Source organism: Bos mutus, chromosome X (genome assembly GCF_027580195.1).
Source record: "Bos mutus isolate GX-2022 chromosome X, NWIPB_WYAK_1.1, whole genome shotgun sequence".
Lineage (NCBI taxonomy): Eukaryota > Metazoa > Chordata > Mammalia > Artiodactyla > Bovidae > Bos > Bos mutus.
The window spans coordinates 28165268-28185186 of NC_091646.1; the positions used below are offsets into that span (position 1 = coordinate 28165268).

General features: G+C 38.4%; 1 protein-coding gene across 2 annotated transcripts; it reads left to right on the forward strand.

Annotated features, from left to right (window-relative positions):
• The first annotated feature begins 980 nt into the window (after positions 1-980).
• On the forward strand, positions 981-19911 carry NKAP (NFKB activating protein). Of its 2 annotated transcripts, none has more exons than XM_070365348.1 (9): positions 981-1507; positions 4105-4185; positions 6169-6239; positions 6549-6686; positions 8452-8515; positions 9908-10017; positions 10116-10191; positions 11252-11401; positions 16398-19911. In XM_070365348.1, the coding sequence occupies exons 1-9, from the start codon at positions 1122-1124 to the stop codon at positions 16570-16572; spliced, it is 1251 nt and encodes a 416-aa protein (XP_070221449.1). In that variant the 5' UTR covers positions 981-1121; the 3' UTR covers positions 16573-19911. The 2 variants fall into 2 exon arrangements, with proteins under 2 accessions (XP_070221449.1, XP_070221450.1); XM_070365349.1 differs by having other exon boundaries at positions 988-1507; positions 6546-6686.
• The last annotated feature ends 8 nt before the right edge of the window (positions 19912-19919 follow it).

Consider the following 19919-nt stretch of genomic DNA (forward strand, 5'->3'; position numbering starts at 1 on the left):
AGGATCACTGTGATTTATTATTTGCTTGCGAGGTCAACATAACGAGCCATCTTATCAGTGAGACCCCCATGTGGACTCTATCACCTTGATTCATGGACCTAACATTCTAGGTTCCTATGCAATATTGTTCTTTACAGCATCTGACTTTACTTCCATCACCAGTCACATCCACAACTGGGTGCTGTTTTTGCTTTGGCTCTGTCTCTTCATTCTTTCTGGAGTTATTTCTCCACTGATCTCTAGTAGCATATTGTGCACCTACTGACCTGGGGAGTTCATCTTTCAGTGTCCTCCTATCTTTTTGCCTTATCATGCTGTTCATGTGGTTCTAAAGGCAAGAATACTGAAGTGGTTTGCCAGTCCCTTTTCCAGTGGACAACGTTTTGTCAATTTAGATAAATCCCCTTTAATTTGCTTGGAACTGGAAATAAAAAAAAAAAACCTGTGTGTGTGTGTTTGTGCCTTCTAAGTCACTTCAGTCGTTTCCGACTTTTTGTGACACTATGGGCTGTAGCACACCAGGTTCCTCTGTCCATGGCATTCTCCAGGCAAGAATACTGGTGTGGGTTGCCAGGCCCTCCTCCAGGGGATCTTCCTGACCCAGGGATGGAACCCACGTCTCTTATGTCTCCTGCACTGGCAGGTGGATTCTTTACTATTAGCGCCGCCTGGGAACTTATACTTACATGCATACATACATAGACATACAATTGTTTATTTACTTACTTAGTTACACAGTACTTATTGTTCATACAGTTGTTTAGTGACACGTATCCTGTGGTCTGTCGTCCTTCCCTTTAAGTCTTTCAAGTCAACGATGAAAAAAGTACAGTCTCATGTAGAGCTTAGAATTGAGCAGCCTCATTCGGAACCCGAAGGATGAGGGAACCTTGTTGCCCCACCGGCTTCCTTACAAGAGTACACACATCCCGTCCCTGAGTCAGTAGGACCGCCTAGGTCTGGGGAAGGAATTTGCCGACGTACCCGGAACTGTTTCTAAGGTTTCCTCGGGTTCTGGCGGTGATAAGCCTGCCGGTCCTGGGAGCCAAGGCAACGGAGAATTTTTCCGGGCTCGCGCGAGCGCCCCCTTCACCCACGGATTCAGGGACCCAGCAATAGCGATGGCTCCGGTGTCTGGCTCCCGCAGCCCGGAGTGGGAGGCCTCGAGCTCCGGGGGGAAGCGTCGCAGTTCTTCGAAGAGCCCTAAGCCTAGCAAATCCTCTCGCTCCCCGCGCGGCCGCCGCTCGCGCTCGCGCTCTTGCTCTCGGTCCGGGGACCGGAATGGCCTCAGCCATCAGCTGAGTGGCCCCAGCCAAGGCTCCCGAAACCAGTCCTACCGTTCGCGCTCGCGGTCACGCTCTCGAGAGCGGCCCTCCGCACCGCGCGGCGCCCCTTTCGCTTCTGCCTCCTCGTCCGCCTATTATGGCGGCTACTCACGCCCCTACGGGAGCGACAAGCCGTGGCCTAGCCTCCTGGACAAGGAGAGGGAGGAGAGCTTGCGGCAGAAGTGAGTGAGACGAACGCACTTTCTTTCGCAAGCCCACCAGCCTTTAGAGTCCGATTTATCGTTCATTCCGCACCCGACTATTCGCATTTCGCTCTCTCTCCCTGACTTGGCGCGCGTTTTCATCCCTTCCTTCAGTCCACCCACGATGACGCCTTATTCATCCCTTTCCATCGTTAGGTTTTTCGCTCATCCTTCGGCCCCTTCATCTAATGCCTTGGTCTCCTTCCCGCTACCCCTTCCAGCCTCCTGGCTTGTTGCGGGCATGGTCAAGAGCCTCGGACCTGCGGGAATTACAGCATTTACTTGGTTGTGTCGTTGTCATTAGTGATCACGTTTTCATTCCCCAGTAGACTGAGCCCTTGGAAGAGCCCAGGTTATTGATCACAAAATTTACAGTGCGGAGCACTTTGTAGGTGCGCAGCCATTGCTTGTTGAATGATCAAACAGGTTTGAGACAATAGGATAAGTGAGTGGAGTTGTTTTGTAGTGACTTGGGAAAGGTTGAGATACAAGGTTTAAATTGGAGGGGAGGAGAACCTCTGAAACAAGATGTTTGACTAAATGTAGGAAAAAATGATCTGCTAAACTATAAGATTGGACTACATTGAGAAAGATCTTAAGCGGTCTCAATCTTGACCATGAAAAATGAGGTCAGATTGACATCAGATCTCGTTTAATGACAGTGAGTATTGGAGAGGAAAATGAATAAGGAGAAAGGAAAAGAATTATAATTACTGTTTTGTAAGCTTTAATTTTTTTACTTAAAAAAATCGAAGTATAGTAGATATACAGTGTTTTTAAGTAACTGGTGTACAATAATATAGTGATTCACTATTTTTAAAGGTTACACTTCATTTATAGCAGTTATGTGCTTTGTAATTCTTAATATCTAATGCTTATTGAGTGTTAAATTGTGTGTCAGACACTGTACTGATCATACTGTATGTGTTTAAAAGTACAAGAAATTAAAAAGTGTAGCAGGCATTGAGGGGCAGGTTAAGGTTTCAACAATTGGGAGATAGCTTGAATCTTTTTCTTCCAAAAGTGGGAAGCACTAAAGTCTAGTAATTAAGAGGACAGGCTCCAGAATCAGACTGCCTGAGTCTGAAGCCCTCCTTTGTTACTTAATACTTGTGTGACCTTGGGCAAGTTACTTAACCTCTCTTAGTTTGATTTCTTCACCATGTAAAAGGGAAAAATTAGTACAAAAGCTTTTTAGAGATGTAATGATTTAGTGCCTGGAACACAATAAATTGCCCTTAAGTGTTAGCTGTTAGTATTTTGTGCATGGGAACAGAAACAGTAAAAACAGTCCTAAGATAGATTGGAGACTGACTTCTCCAAATTAAAATTTCCAGAAAGTTACCCCCAGGCTGTGTCCATCAAAAAGCATCCAGTTTCCATACTAGACATTCCTCACCAATAGATGTCAGAATTCCTTGGATGAAATTTGCATTTGTACATTTAGAGGATAAATAATTTTAAAGTATCCACGAAGTTGGGTGGCAGGAGGGATAAGAACTTTACTGTTTGGTCTTTTTAGCCTGTCAAGCATTCTTCATCCTGTATGTATGTATTCAAAGTTTAGCTATAAGTATGTCCTCTATTAGATTTTATGTTACTTCAGGTAGGAAACCTGAGTCTAACTCTGCACAATTGTACCTTTTCCCCTGAATAAGGAAGAAAAAAATAATTTGTTTTAAAAAATCAAAAAGGATTTTATTTCTTCAGTAAGGTTCTTTTTTTAAACAAGTGGAGTCACAGCAGCTGACGTTTAAAGAAGTAAACCTTAGTTTTTGTTGTGTATTGTTTGTGTGTTTATAAGGAATATCAAAAATTAAGAGAAGAAATCACAAACATAAAATAATTTTGTCTTCCAAGGATAGAGAATTTACTCCTTTTTGAAAAAAATAATTAGGGGAAAAACAGAAAACAAACACTATATCTCATTAAGTAAAGTTTTGTCAAAACTTTTCTTTTACTTTCAGAGGTCCCTTTATTTTCTACTTCTAATGCTTCATTTTTATTTTCTTCATTAATTCCTGACTTTTTGAAAACGAAGGTTTGACCTTGTCAGAAGTAGAGAATTCTCTTTACTTTCATAAGGATACATAAACAAATGAAGTTATTTCCAAATGTAAGACCATTTTTGTCACATATTGCAGAAGATGAAATGAGCAGTTGGGAGCTGTGTGATGCATGTACTGGAAATGACACACTGGACAGCCTCCCAGGCTGAATCTTGGCCAGGCCTATCGGGCTGTCTGTAGTTTGTACTATTTGGTAGAACATCAGATACATCAGAACATTAGATCCTAATATTGAGTTAGATCCTAATGTTGAGTTTACTTTAAAAAAAAAATTTGTCCACCTCTTGTGGCATGCAGGATCTTAGTACCTGAACCTGGGATCAAATCTGTATCACCTGCAGTGGTAGCACAGTGTCTTAACCACTGGACTGGCAGGGAAGTTCTTGAGTTTAAACCAAGTTATTATTAGTTTAAAGTTTAAAATGTAGAGGGAAAACAGGACTTAAGTAGACCCCTTTGAATCTTATAATACATTTAGGAAACAGTTTACCTGCCTATCTCTTCTAGGAGACTAAGTGAGAGAGAGAGGATTGGAGAATTGGGAGCTCCTGAAGTGTGGGGACTTTCTCCAAAGAATCCAGAACCAGAGTAAGTGATTAAAAAATGCATCTTTTATATGGCAGAAACCAACACAATATTGTAAAGCAATTATCCTTCAATTAATAAAATAAAATTTAAATATATATATATATATTTTTTTTAAATGCAACATTTGTTTAAATCCAGAGTCTATGGTCAAAATTTTTGTTAAGTGAAGAACCTTAACTATAGCTCTTTTTTTCCCTCTTTCTTGTGATTTATGCTATTCTGTGCCTTGAGTTTTAAAAACATTAAACATACCTTAGGATTAAAACATGCTCCTAGTGGATTTTAGCATGCTAATTGTTCTCTTTAAATTGTAATTCATGGGATGCTAATTTCTTATTCATAAAAGGGTTCAGTGTTGAAACAAACACATTTATATTATTTTGAATTATTTTTTCTCAATCCAGTAACTGATTAAATGTCAGACATTAACATTACAAAAAGTTTTTAAAAATGAATATACTGAGTCTGTTTAGTTTCCTGTATTCAGTATTATTAAAGGCCTAATGCTTTTTCCTTTTCCTTATTTTTTTTTTTCCTCTGTGTTGTTGTTCAGTCATGTCCAACTCTTTGCGACCCTATGGACTGCGGCTTTTCTCTCTTTGGTGCCATTCAGAAGTTGCATCTACCCTTTGCTCTATTTCTGTGTTTTCTTTAGAGTTGAGACAAGGTGCTTGACAGGTAAACCTGTAATTTGCGACAGGGTGATAAAGCATTATTATCTGAAAGTTCTTTTTTCTTCTTAAAAAATTGTAATTTTTTCCCACCCCCTATAATTTTTTGAGATATATTTGACATACAATATTAGTTTCAGGCATGTTATAACATGATGATTCAATATTTGTATATATTGCAAAATGATCACCATAGTAAGTCTAGTTAGCATCCATCACCATGTATAGTTATAAAAAGTTTTTTCTTGTGATGGGAACTTCTAAGATTTACTTTCTTACCAACTGTCAGATATGCAGTACAGCATTATGAACTGCAGTCGCCGTGCTGTGCATCACATCCCCATGGCTTACTTCTTTTATAACTGGAAGTTTGTACTTCTGGATCCCCACCATGTGTTTTACCCATGCCCTGCCCCCACCTTCTGCGCTCTGGCAACCATCATTCGTTCTCTGTATCTGTGGTGTGGTGGTTTTTCATTTTTTAGATTTCACATATAAGTGAGATCATGTGTTATCTTTCTCTGTTTGACATTTCATTTAGCAAATGCCCTCATAGGCTGTCCATGTTGTTGAAAATGGCAAGCTTCATTCTTTTTTAAAGATAAATAATATTCTGCTGTGGGGTATGCGTGTGTGTTTCTCATAGTTCCTTTATCCATTCATACATTCATGGATATTTGGTTGTTTTAACATTTTGGCTATTGTAAGTAATGCTGCAGTGAGCATGAGAGTCCAGGTATCTCTTTGAGATATTGATTTTAGTTCCGTCAGATACATATCCAGAAATGAGATTGTTAGGTGATATGAAGTTCAATTTTTAATTTATTGAAGAACCTCCATTCTGGAATCTATAATAGCTGTACCATTTTATATTCTCACTAACAGAGTGTAAGTGTTCCCTCTTTTCCATATCCTCAGCAACAGTTGTTATCTTTTGTCTTTTTGATAGTATTCATCCAAACAAGTGTGAAGTGATATCTCATTGTGGTTTTGATTTGCATTTCCCCAATGATTAATGATGTTGAACATCTCTTTATTACCTATTGGCCATCTGTGTGTTTTCTTTGAAAAAATGTCTGTTCAGATCCTCTGCCTATTTGTAAAATCACATTATTTTTTGGGTTTTGGGTTTTTCTTTTTTTAATATTAATCTCTTCTCGGATATGATTTGCAAATGGTGTCTCTCATTCAGTCCATGCTGCAGTCCCTGGGGTTGCAAAGAGTCAGACACAACTGAGTGACTGAACAACAACACTCAGTAGGTTGCCTTTAACACTCTTCTGATTCTTATTACCATTTTTTTAAAATTCAGCTCTGATGAACATACACCAGTAGAGGATGAAGAGCCAAAGAAAAGCACCAGTTCAGCTTCTACTTCAGAAGGTATTTTTTTAATTGAGAGCTTTTTTATTGAGAAATTTTTTTAAATACATTTATAAATAGTTGAACATTAGACTTTACTTTTACTCAAATTGCCTGTCATCATTTCCTTTTCAGTATTTCAAATACAATAAAAATCGATACTCAGAAATACTTCTGATGCTTGTATATGTATGGCTGAGTCCCTTCACTGTCACCTGAAACTGTCACAGCATTGTCAGTCAGCTATACCCCAGTACAAAATAAGTTTTTAAAAAAATTTAAAAAGAAATACTTCTTTAGAAGTAATTTTATTTGTTTTTTATGTAGAAGAAAAGAAGAAGAAGAAGAAGTCTAGTCATTCAAAAGAAAGATCCAAGAAAAGGAGGAAGAAAAAATCATCTAAAAGAAAACACAAGAAGTATTCTGATGATAGTGACAGCGACTCTGATTCTGACACAGACTCCAGTGGTAAGAAAGCCAATATCATTCTGCCCGCCTTGCTTCAAAACTAGTTTTACTTCTTAAAGTTTATTTTACTTTTATTTATTTTTGGCTGTGCTGGATCTTCGTTCCTCCGTGGGGGCTTTCTCTAGTTGTGGCAAGTGGAGGCTATTGTTCATTGCGATGCACACGCTTCTCATTGCAGCGGCTTCTCTTGTTGTGGGGCTCAGGCTCTAGAGTGTGCAGGCTCAGTGGTTGTGGCGCATGGACTTAGTTGTGTTCCCTAGCACGTGGGATTTTCCCGGACCAGGGATTGAACCTTTTCCCCCTGCATTGGCAGGCAGATTCTTAACCACTGGACCGCCAAGGAAGTCCAAAGCTTTTGCTAGAAAAAGGTTCTTTAAAATAATAATAACCCAGAGTTTTGAACATGCACTGACTTTGTGTCGGGCACCCTGCTAAGTGCCTGATAGGCATTATTGCTGTTTAATCCACACAGTCACTGTCAGACACATCTTAGAGTTGGGGAGACAGAGGACCCGAGCAGATTATAAGTCTGCTCATACCCAAGGTCACACAGTTGGGATTCGGAGCTAAGCGGTGTGACTCCAGAGTGGTTGTGTGTAGCTGCACAAGGCGTGTGGCACCGAACCAAGTTGGGGTCAGTCTTTGAGACATGTGGTGCCAAACCAGGCCATAGGGGGCTGCATCATCCCAGTGGAGCATCTCTTTTGTGAGATTCTCACACTCAGCAGTCAGCTTTGTGTGATTTTCAGAGGCATAACATAGGGGACCCTTCAGGCCAGCAGTTGATTTCTAGAAGACACTTCCTGTGGGGCTGCATCACAACAAAGCCGTCTTTTGGCACCCTCCCATGGCTGGTGATTGACAGAGGGTGCCTCCTCTGGGGACACATTTCTGTGGATTTCTCATCACAGGTACTCTGTCACTCTCCTGCAGCGTCCTCTGTGGCCTGAGAGTGACTTTATCTCCTCATATTGCACGTCCTTTCTCCTGACTCTGCCATGTGGTACAGAGTCCGGCTGCCTACAGTCCAGTCTCTCCTTGCATGTGGCTTGGCCTACTGGCTGCATGGATGGACGTGCATTACTCTTGTAATAAAACTGACTTTAGGAAGAACTAGCTTAAGAGTCACCTTTTCACGGTCAACCATTCCTCACCCACCCTCTCCAAACCAGCCTGATGGTGAGACTCCTCTGTGCGCCCAGAACACCGCCCCCCACTTCCCTGTCACTCGGATTCTACTGACCCCCTTCCCTCTGTCTCCTCCACTAGACTGAGCTCCTGGAAATCATCCCCCCAAACACACACATCATGAAGACACTCAAACATCCAGAAAAGTGAAGGGAGTAGTGTCATTAATGCCATATACAGTGCTCGTCACTCAGGTGTACCATCTGTTAGCATTTTGACATGTTTGCTTCAAATATGGATTTTTTTGTTGTTGAGATATTCAAGGTAAATTAAAATATCACACTGCCACCCTAAATATCTTTGTGTACATCTTTAAACAATAAGGACATTTTCCTATCTAATCACAATACTATTATCTCATGCAATCAAGTTAATAATAATACCCTATAGAACCAAATGCTTAGTGCAACTTTAATTTCTATGTCCCTCATTCCTTGCACATTTCCTAAGAATAAATGTTTGAATGAATTAAATCCTCTGTAACAACAAATAGAAGAGTTATAAGGTATTTATCTACTCAGAAGTATTAAGGTTTTAGAGTTAAAAATTTTTAATTATAATATGCTTTAATTTGCAGATGAAGATACAAAAAGGAGAGCAAAGAAAGCCAAGAAAAAGGAAAAGAAGAAGAAACACAGATCGTCAGTTTTTTCTTTAATTTTTATTATGGAAAATTTCAAAAATATGTACAATTGTATAAAATAGTATAATGGACTTCTATTAACTATCACTCAGCTTGAACAATTATCAACTTATTGACAGTCTCTGCTGTCCACCCCCACTGTTACTTTGAAACCAGTCCCAGATATCATTTCATCCATAAAACTGCAAGTTTCTCTAAAAGATAGGCATTCTTAAAAAAAAAAAAAAAGTACAGTACTATTAATCCACATAAAATATTTAATAATAATTCTTCATTCAGGTCTCAGCAGTTTTTCAAATAGTTTCCTCAAATTAGAATCTAAACAATGTACATGAATTGTGATTGGTTGGTAGGTCTTTTCCATCTTTTTAAATAGATAGCTTTCCCTTCCCTTTTTGTTCCTGCAGTTTAGTTGTAGAGGAAACAATATCATTTGCCCTGGAGAGTTTCCTACAGTGTGGATTTTGCTGGTTGTATTCTTACGGTATCCTTTTAACATGCTTTCTGTCCTTTATATTTCCTGTAGATTGATAGATAGTTAGGTCTAGACACTTGATAAGGTTCAGATTTGAGTTTTTGGTAGGAATACTTCATAAGTAGTACTGTGTAATTCCAGCAGGAGGCAGATAATATCTGGGCATCTCTTTTTGTCATATTAACCTGTATCAATAGTCTTTGTTGAGGTCCCTTACTTCATTAGGGATTGCAAAATGATTCTTCATTTATTAGGTAAAATAATTCTATATGAGAAGCCTACCCTCATTAACTATTTGGTTACCCTGAAGTTTAGGAAGGGTGGAATAATTGCTTACTTGTTTTATGAGTTTTCAAAATAATGAGTTGAGGTTTTTTGAGGTTTTTATCATCATGAGCCCAAGGATTCAAACATATATGATGTTTTTTAATCCATTATACTGAAAATTACTGATGTTCAAATTGATAAGAGCTGTTTTCTTAAACTGCTTTATTTCTGCTATCTTTCTACAACATGAGAACTATGTTTTATTGTTCCCTTGAAAGTGAAAGTGTTTGTTGCTCGGTCTTATCTGACTCTTTGCGACCACATGGACTGTAGCTCACCAGGCTCCTCTGTCCATGGAATTCTCCAGGCAAGTCTACTGGATTGGGTTGCCATTCCCTTCTCCAGGGGATTGTCCCAACCCAGGAATCGAACCTGGGTCTCCTGCATTGCAGGCAGATTCTTTACTGTCTGAGCCAGCTTATGGTGAAATAAATAAGTTAAATTTTTTAATACAAATTCTTCTCTAACACATTTGAATAAGCTGAGCATCCAAATCATTTCAATCAGTCTTTCGCTGCCTTGAAAAAGTAAGATGCCCTTTAACCTGGGAATATTAAATCAATTTATATCAAATTATAATCAATGCAGGAAGAAATATAAGAAAAAGAAGTCTAAGAAGAGCAGAAAAGATTCCAGTGACTCAAGTTCTAAAGAGTCCCAAGAAGAGTTTCTGGAGAATCCCTGGAAGGATCGATCAAGTAGGTTCTTCTGATAGAGTTTGACTTCAGAACAGATAAAACACTGAATTAACTGATTAGTCAAAATGTGAATATGTTTCTGAATATCTTTCCTGCAGAGCCTGAAGAGCCCTCAGATTTGATTGGCCCAGAGGCTCCCAAAACACTTGCCTCTCAAGATGATAAACCTCTAAAGTAAGTAGGAGCATGTTTATAATCTCTGAAGTGCCTTCCCAAAAGTGTGGTCCTAACTTACTCTTCCAAGTATATCTTTCACTACTCCCTTATTTAGACCCAAAGTTTCTGTGCACTTTCACCTTCTTCCTCCAACATGCCTTCCCTTCTTTTCCCAGTCCTGGTTTCTTCGTTAACCCCAATTCCTTCCTGTTAAAATCCTTAACATTTCTCAAAGCCCTTTTCAAAAGGAGGGGCATGTGCTGATTCCCAATACCTTCCCTCTATAGGTAGGTGTGATTCCTACCCCTCTTTAATTCTTCAGTACTCACAGCATTTTCTTTTGTGCATTGTAATATATATTCTACATTGTATTAGTGTTATATCCTTATTAATGTATAAATTCCACAAGAACAGAGATTATTTTTACTGTATATTACAAGCTTTGAGTTTAATAGATATGAAGAATTTAGTGAATTGAATGAAGGGGTGGTAGTTTTTGTTTTTTGTTTTAAAATTTTTTTCTTCAAGTGTACTAGGTCTTAGTTGTGGGATTTGGGGTTTAGTTCCCTGACCAGGGATCAAACCCAGGCCCCCTGCACTGGGAACATGGAGTCTTAGCTACTGGACCACCAGGGAAGTCCCAGGATGGTAGTTTTCAAAGTCCCCTTGAATGAAAGTTAATAGAGAACTGTTACTGTATAGCATTATTATTGGCCGTAAGTTTTAAAAATATGTTAATTTGAGATATATTATTTCTCTGCTTTGTATTTAAAGGGAAAAGGAATTCACTGGAGGCAGAAGCAATAAAGACAACAGCTGTAGGGAAAATTGATCCATAATTGTAAACCATGAATATATGCTCACTAACATCAGTCCTTTTATTCTTCCAAAGTATCTCTGCATTTCTGGGTTAGTAATATAGGTCACAGTGCAGTGTTCCCTAATTAAATTAAGGTAATTTACATTAGGCTTCCCAGCATGCTGCCCAGTAACTGTTATTCCTACTGTTTTCTGAGAGAAATGATTTTTGTGCTTTCTTTTATAATGAACCCTTTCTTAATTCTATATTACTTTGTAGCTATGGCCATGCTCTGTTACCCGGTGAAGGTGCAGCTATGGCTGAATATGTAAAAGCTGGAAAACGTATCCCACGAAGAGGTGAAATTGGCTTGACAAGTGAAGAAATTGCATCATTTGAATGTTCAGGTTATGTAATGAGTGGTAGCAGGTATGTTCATTAAGTGCCCATTTCTAACGAAAAGTAGAGTATAAATGTTGGTTTTTTATTGGTTTTATTGGTATAAATATAGTTGTCTAAAATTCCAGGTAGGTATGCAACTCAGTTGTATCTCCAGCGTCAAAGAATTAGTCTTTCCAGTGTTGTTTTCTCATTCATAGTTTGATACAGATAGTTTATTTTCTGGAGGAGATAGTTAAATTTGGTTACTTATCAGTGCCGCATGAGCAATGTGGCATTCTGGTAGTTAAAAAAGCATTTTCATAAGACAGTAAAAGTTTCTGAGTTTGCCTGTAGTTCTCTGTGGAGAACATGGACTCTCTAGTCCTCTGGATACTGAGAATGAAGAGTGAAAAAAGATATGACAGAGGTCAGTTTCAGTGTGAGAAAAGGAATATAAAATGGGGAAGAAAAAGCAAAATACCAGGAAGAACAAGGAGAGTGAACTAATAGGGTTTCAATACCAAGATCAAGCTGAATTTTAAAACTTCATAAACTTTTAAAAGTGGGCAAATATTTGCAGGACCCCTGAAGCATCTTCAGAATCTTGGAATTCTGAGGACTGACATTTGAAAACATTATATCTAAGAACCAATAAGACAAGAAAAAGAAATGAGAGGCACAAAAATTGGAACAAAGGATATAATACTGTCACTTTTTGTGAGTGATAGAAAATCCTAAGAAATCCTCAGATGAATTATAAATAACAGGAATGTTTAACAAATGGTTAGATATAAAGTTAATACACAAAAATCAATTGCATTTCTGTGTACCAGCAACAAACAACTAGAAAATATAATTAAATGAAAGGAAAACATTTATAACAGTATCATCAGAGAATATGAAGGACTTAGTAAATCTTAACAAAAGAAGTCTAAGATCTTTATAGGAAAAACTATAAAACACTGAGACATTTAAGAAGACCTAAATAAATGGAGAGATACCATGTTCATGAATAGGAAGGCAATACTGTAGAGTTATCAGTTCTTGCAAAATTAAAATGTTAGACTAAAGGGCCAGCAGTAGCCATCTCATTTCTGAAGAAGAGCAGGAAGGTGATTTTTCCTACTGATATGAGGGTTTATTATGAAGCTTGCAGCACTTCACAAAGAGTGGGGAAACAAATGAACTGTTCAGTGGAATAAAATAGAGAGCCTGGTAGAGTTAATTCATGTATGGAACTTCATTACATGAAAGAGCTGCTTTCTCCAATCAGTGGGGAAAGAAGGAACTAGGCAGTAAATGGAGCAGGAAGAAAGTGGTCACCTGTATGGAGAAAAATGAAAGTAGAACCCTTTATCACTATATTTAAAAGTCAGTGCAGCTAGATTATGGACTTAAATGTCAAAAACAACTTCATTACTCTTAGTATAGAATATGAACAGATATCTATTAGATCTTGGGGTGGGGAAGTATTTCTTAAAGAAGACCAAAAAATGCACCAACCACACAATAATATATTGATAACTTTACCTGAGATAAAAGCAACAACTTTTGTTCATCAGAACATCTTAAAATAAGTGAAAAGACAAGTTCCAAGCTGGGATAAGATCTTGTAATACACACAACTGATAAAGAGTCAGTACAGAGAGTATTTAAAGAATTTCTGTAAACAAAAGGAAAGTGAGAAAATTACACAAACAGGCATTTGTCAGAATAAAAAAATATATGGCTACACATAAAAAGATGTTCATGATCTTGTTCAGATCATGAACTCCTTATTGCCAAATTCAGACTTAAATTGAAGAAAGTAGGGAAAACCACTAGACCATTCAGGTATGACCTAAATTAAATCCCTTATGACTATACAGTGGAAGTGAGAAATAGACTTAAGGAACTAGATCTGATAGACAGAGTGCCTGATGAACTATGGATAGAGGTTTGTGACATTGTACAGGAGAAAGGAATCAAGACCATCCCCAAGAAAAAGAAATGCAAAAAAGCAAAATGGCTGTCTGAGGAGGCCTTACAAATAGCTATGAAAAGAAGAGAAGCAAAAGGCAAAGGAGAAAAGGAAAGATATACCCATTTGAATGCAGAGTTTCAAAGAATAGCAAGGAGAGATAAGAAAGCCTTCCTCAGTGATCAGTGCAAAGAAATAGAGGAAAACAACAGAATGGGAAAGACTAGAGATCTCGCCAAGAAAATTAGAGATACCAAGGGAACATTTCATGCAAAGATGGGCTCGATAAAGGACAGAAATGGTATGGACCTAACAGAAGCAGAAGATATTAAGAACAGGTGGCAAGAATACACAGAAGAACTGTACAAAAAAGATCTTCACAACCCAGATTATCACGATGGTCTGATCACTCACCTAGAGCCAGATATCCTGGAATGTGAATCAAGTGGGCCTTAGGAAGCATCACTACGAAGAAAGCTAGTGGAGGTGATGGAATTCCAGTTGAGCCATTTCAAATCCTAAAAGATGATGCTGTGAACGTGCTGCACTCAATATGCCAGCAAATTTGGAAAACTCAGCAGTGGCCACAGGACTGGAAAAGGTCAGTTTTCATTCCAATCCCAAGGAAAGGCAATGCCAAAGAATGCTCAAACTACCACACAGTTACACTCATCTCACACACTAGTAAAGAAATGCTCGAAATTCTCCAAGCCAGGGCTCAGCAATACGTGAACTAAGAACTTCCAGATGTTCAAGCTGGTTTTAAAAGGCAGAGGAACCAGAGATCAAATTGCCAACATCCTCTGGATCATCGAAAAAGCAAGAGAGTTCCAGAAAAACATCTATTTCTGCTTTATTAACTATGCCAAAGCCTTTGCCTGTGTGGATCACAATAAACTGTGGAAAATTCTGAAGGAGATGGGAATACCAGACCACCTGACCTGCCTCCTGAGAAATCTGTATGCAGATCAGGAAGCAACAGTTAGAACTGGACATGAAACAACAGACTGGTTCCAAATAGGAAAAGGAGTACGTCAAGGCTGTATATTGTCACCCTGCTTATTTAACTTCTATGCAGAGTACATCATGAGAAATGCTGGGCTGGAGGAAGCACAAGCTGGAATCAAGATTGCCAGGAGAAATATCAATAACCTCAGAGATGCAGATGACACCACCCTTATGGCAGAAAGTGAAGAAGAACTAAAGAACCTCTTGATGAAAGTGAAAGAAGAGAGTGAAAAAGTTGGCTTAAAGCTCAACATTCAGAAAACTAAGATCATGGCATCTGGTCTCATCACTCCCTGGGAAATAGATGGGGAAACAGCGGCTGACTTTATTTTTTGGGGCTCCAAAATCACTACAGATGGTGATTGCAGCCATGAAATTAAAAGATGCTTACTCCTTGGAAGGAAAGTTATGACCAACCTAGACAGTATATTGAAAAGCAGAGACATTATTTTGTCAACAAAGGCCCATCTAGTCAGGGCTATGGTTTTTCCAGTAGTCATGTATGGATGTGAGAGTTGGACTATAAAGACAGCTGAGCACAGAAGAATTGATGCTTTTGGACTATGGTGTTAGAGAAGACTGTTAAGAGTCCCTTGGACTGCAAGGAGATCCAACCAGTCCATCCTAAAGGAGATCAGTCCTGGGTGTTCATTGGAAGGACTGATGTTGAAGCTGAAACTCCAATACTTTGGCCACCTGATGCAAAGAGCTAACTCATTTGAGAAGATCCTGATGCTGGGAAAGATTGAGGGCAGGAGGAGAAGGGGACGACAGAGGATGAGATGATTGGATGGCATTATGAACTCAGTGGACACGGGTTTGGGTAGACTCTGGCAGTTGGTGATGCATAGGAGGCCTGGCATGCTGCAGTCCATGGGGTCACAAAGAGTCTGACATGACTGAGCAACTGAACTGAACTAAACTGAAAAAGATGTTCATAATCATTGGAAATGGAAATCAACTTATGGACATATGGTTTTACACCCATTCAATAGAAGTTCAAAGTTCTAACAACTGCAAGCATTTGATAGGATGTGAGTCTATAGGATCTCTTAAGTATTGCTAGTGGTGGTATACACTGGTAACAACCATTCTGGAAAACAGTCTGATGTTGTCTTGGAAAGTTGAGCATTCACATAGTTTATGACCCAGCAATTCCATACCTGTGTACCCAAGAGGAAAGACTTTCCCATGTACCAGGAGATGTGTATATGGATGTTTACTACAGCATTATTCATATAGCACTTTCTGTTCCAGATCACTTCCTCTACTCACTATACCCTGAGCAACCTAAATACAGTGTCATCTCCTTGACTCCTTGACCTGCCACTCCCCCACCTTCACACTAACCTGAAATGAGTCTCCCCTCTTCACCTTACTCAGTTTGCTCTGTTTTTCTAGGCATAGTTCAAGCTTCATCTGTAATTGATTGTGTAGGTTTGTGTACATACACATAAAAGCAGCAGGTTTTCGTGAAGTTTTCCTTCTAAATAAGCAGACCTTTTGAAGATGATCTAAGAGTTTCCCTCTGCCTCAGAGCGTATGCTTTCCTGATTTGGCCCTTGGGCTAAAATCCCTTCTTTCTTTTCTGTGAACTGCTACTGGATTCTAAGGAAGTTAAATCCACCCACAAAACATCGAAAGATTCAGTTGTAGATTTAAACCTAGTTCTTTTGATTATAGGATAAATTAGAACTCTGAAGTTCTACCAGCTAGATGACAACTTAAATCTTATCTGTCCTACTATCAAGTCTGCATTACCACTTAGGAAGTTTAATAATTTGCCTGTTTGCTTTTCTTACTGGAAACATCAGAACTAGACTTATGCCCTTAGAATTTGAAATTAATAACTCACTCTATTGACAGAACCTCAGAGATCATTATTTACTTACTAGAAATTAATCAAAGGACATGTCAGCAGATAAAATGAATGATCCTTGGAAAATCTAACCCATTAGAGAAAGTTTCTATTTGTCAGCATTTTAAATTGACCACTCTGTATTAGGAAAGGATTAGTGAGGAAGCACTATGAGAATAACTACTGAGAAATTAAGCCAAAAATACAATTATCTCCAGGCATCGCCGAATGGAAGCTGTGCGTCTGCGAAAAGAGAACCAGATCTATAGTGCTGATGAGAAGAGAGCCCTTGCATCCTTTAACCAAGAAGAGAGACGAAAGAGAGAAAACAAGATCCTGGCCAGTTTTCGGGAGATGGTATACAGAAAAACTAAAGGGAAAGAGGACAAATAAGGATTTTCTGATTGTTCATCAGACGTTTTTAACAACAAAAAAGAAAGTTTGGGTTCCATATATACACACACAAAAAGATTATGATCTGAAAAAGCTTTACAGTGCTACTGTGCCTTCTATTTAATTCTTTCAGTCCTATAAAAAAGCTGCGTATTGATATAACTTTAGCAAGCTCTTTGGGTTATTTTGGATTAACCAAAACAACTTTCTGGTTTAAAAATCCAAATTATGAGTGAAATTCTACTGTGTTGGGGGAGGAGGCATTGAGAGAGAGTGCTGGTGAAATGAGGAACTGAACTCTTAACATTATGGGACAGTGCTGCCACGAGTTCTACATGATGCCCACCCCAAATGAACTTGTGGAAGTTAATCATTCCTCTGTGTTGATACAGGAGGCCACTTTTGTTAACAGAAAGAAGGCATGGCTGAAAAAAAGCAAATCTAGAATTGGAAGATTGACTTGTTTATTACAATATGCTGTCTGCTCTGGAAATAATGTATTTTGATTTTAGTCCCTACCTCCACCCCCAAACCAACCAACAGACCAAACAGCAAAGTCTAACCCATAGACTTACTGAATTGAAAATGTGAACATTAAGTTTAAAATTCCTAACAGGTTACTTAAGAATGGCTCTTTCAAATATAAATATTGGGAAGTCTATTGTGTAAATGTAAGTACATTATTTCCATCTGAACTGTGTTTAGATCATTATTTGAACACTGTAAATGAATAGGAATCAATAATAATCTTGAGTTTAATAAGGAAAAATATAATGAATCATTGCTTTAACTTCATTATGTCATAAGGATGAAGATAATGTGATATTAAAAGTTTTTAAAGTCTGTACTTCATTTCATTTTAAACATGCTTAAACTTTTCAGTTTCTTTTTTACATCTGTCATTCAGGTTAACTTCTCACTTTATCACTTTTTTTGGCTACTATTGACTTTTGACTTTGGGAAAAATGAAAAATTCTGGGACTGTGAGATCATGATCTTTTTCTTCCCTCCTTTTGTTCAAGTTTAGTTGTTAAGACATAGGAGGGAAGTGGGAAGGGGATGATAGAAGTTTTGGCTGTTTTTGTTAAGGTTGTTTTGAACTGCATTATTATGTGCCTAAGATAAGTATAAATTATCTGAATGATGGGGAATTTCAGACTCTGCTGTTACAAAAGACCCTCTCTCCTTATAAGCTAACTTCCCAGATGACTCAGATGGTAAAGAGTCTGCCTGCAATGCAGAAGACCTGGGTTCGATCCCTGGATCAAGAAGATCTTCTGGAGAAGGGAATGGCAACCCACTCCAGTATTATAATAGTTGAAAGGTTTTTTTTTTAAGTTTTAAAACAAAACAGTGAAAGTATACTTGATATACTTTATTAACGTATAGATAAAAAGTTTACTACTTAACATACATTCTAGGAAAATGTCTACCTTTAAGCCACAATTAATGAACTAAACAGCCAGTTGGCACGTGCCTGAATTTGAAGTGACTGTGACCTATCATCATTGTTGCCTAGCCTAATACATCTGTTCTTTGCAAAAGTTGAAACTAGGTCCCAAATTTGTGAGTCATAATCTGTCCATTTCCCTGTGTAATAAAACATAATTTTTATTTCCCATTTAAAAATTTTATTCTCAGGAATTCCCCGATAGTCCAGTGGTGAGGACTCTGTGCTTTCACTGCTAAAGGCCCAAGTGCAGTCCCTTGTCAGGGAACTGAGATGCCACAAACTGTGCAAAAGGGGGCCACATTTTTTTAAAATTTTGTTCTCTAAGAACATTAGTTTTTGTTACTAGTTCCTAGAGACTGAATGGGGTTGTTCTCTGATTTTCATTCAGTAGGCAAGGTAGTTTAAATGCAACAGTTGTTAAAAACTTTTTATTTTGTATTGGACTATAGCTGATTAACAATGTCATGATAGTTTCAGGTGGACAGCAAAGGGGCTCAGCCATACATAAACATGTATTCATTCTTTCCCAAATTCCCCTCCCATCCAGCCCGCCACATAACGTTGAGCAGAGTTCCCTGTGCTGTACAGTAGTCCTTGTTGGTTATCCATTATTAAATATAGCAGCATATATGTGTCAATTCCAAACTCCCTAACCCTTACCCCCATCCTTCCCCCTAAATGTAACAATTTTGTGATATGTGAATATTATGGATGTCCATTGGATTCTCCTGTATCCTCCACAGAGTAGATACTCAATAAATGCTTATTGAGTAAGTGAAAGAAAATATATTAATTTATTTCAGAATTTTATCCTATCTTTCATTAAGATTTTTTCAGGAAAGATCTGCCAAAGAATAGCTTCGGTAGCATATTCTTTGGGAAAGAGGAGGGAAGAATAAAATGGCTAACAGTGTTTTATTTTCAGCCCATTAGAGTTACTGCTTCAAACTGTGTTTTAGTCACTTGAGCCATAAGTCAAATGGGAGGGCTGTTGTAATTGAAATATATTTTTTTGTTCTCCAAGGAGACTTACCTAGTTCTCCCACCTCCTCACCTGTTGCTCTGATAAGATTTTCCCTCCTTTTCAATTTATTTCACAAATGTAACAGTTGAAGAAGAAGAAAGAAAAATTACCCACAGTTTTACCCCATCAATTGTCTTTAGTATTCTGTGTTCCTTTCCAGTGCTTGTCTACCTAAATACGTATTCTGATATACCTATAAGTAATCACTCATAATTTTGTCTTTGATGTTTAAGATATTACAGCCAGGCAAGACAGCTTCACAGACATGGTAGGAAGAAATGATCTGGTGTGAGAATGGAAGAAGGCCATAAATAGTAAGGGTGGTGATTGAACCTTCCCTGTTTCATCAAGCCAACCCTCAAGCCACCCTGGTGCCATCACAGTTGTGACGCTGTCTTGTGGCAGGCAGCATGTCCAGTTGCAGAATTTCAGAATATATTGTTTAACAATGAGGCTTAACTTGCATTAAATAAAGAGAACTGTGAGTAGGCAAACCCTTCAGACTGGTTATATTATGAGCTGTAGAACTGTTGCCATTTTTCTGTTCCCCGGTTGTGCCCATGAAAGAGGTATGTTAAGGTTGGAGACTCAGGCTCAAATGGGGGAACAAAGAGCCAAGGACCAATCTCAGTTTGGTCTGACAGGTGAATTTTATCTACTCCCTAAACTCAGCTTTTGTATCTGAAAGACTCTGAGCGATACAGATAGTGACGGGAAAAACCTTTTAGAAAATAGAAGACAACTTAGTGGTTACTCTGCTAATGTAGTGGAAGTTGCCAACTGGAAAATGAATGCAAAGAAAAACAATGCAGCTAGATTGTATGCCACAAATTTATTATTCAATAAATTTTCTGTGGTTTGATGTACAGT

Excerpts from the sequence above, each read along its gene's own strand:
- NKAP (XM_070365349.1), top strand. The coding sequence starts at position 1,122 with ATGGCTCCGGTGTCTGGCTCCCGCAGCCCGGAGTGGGAGGCCTCGAGC. Across the intron at positions 6,240-6,545 it reads TTCAGCTTCTACTTCAGAAG|AAGAAAAGAAGAAGAAGAAG; the intron begins GTATTTTTTTAA and ends TTTTTTATGTAG. Across the intron at positions 11,402-16,397 it reads TATGTAATGAGTGGTAGCAG|GCATCGCCGAATGGAAGCTG; the intron begins GTATGTTCATTA and ends AATTATCTCCAG.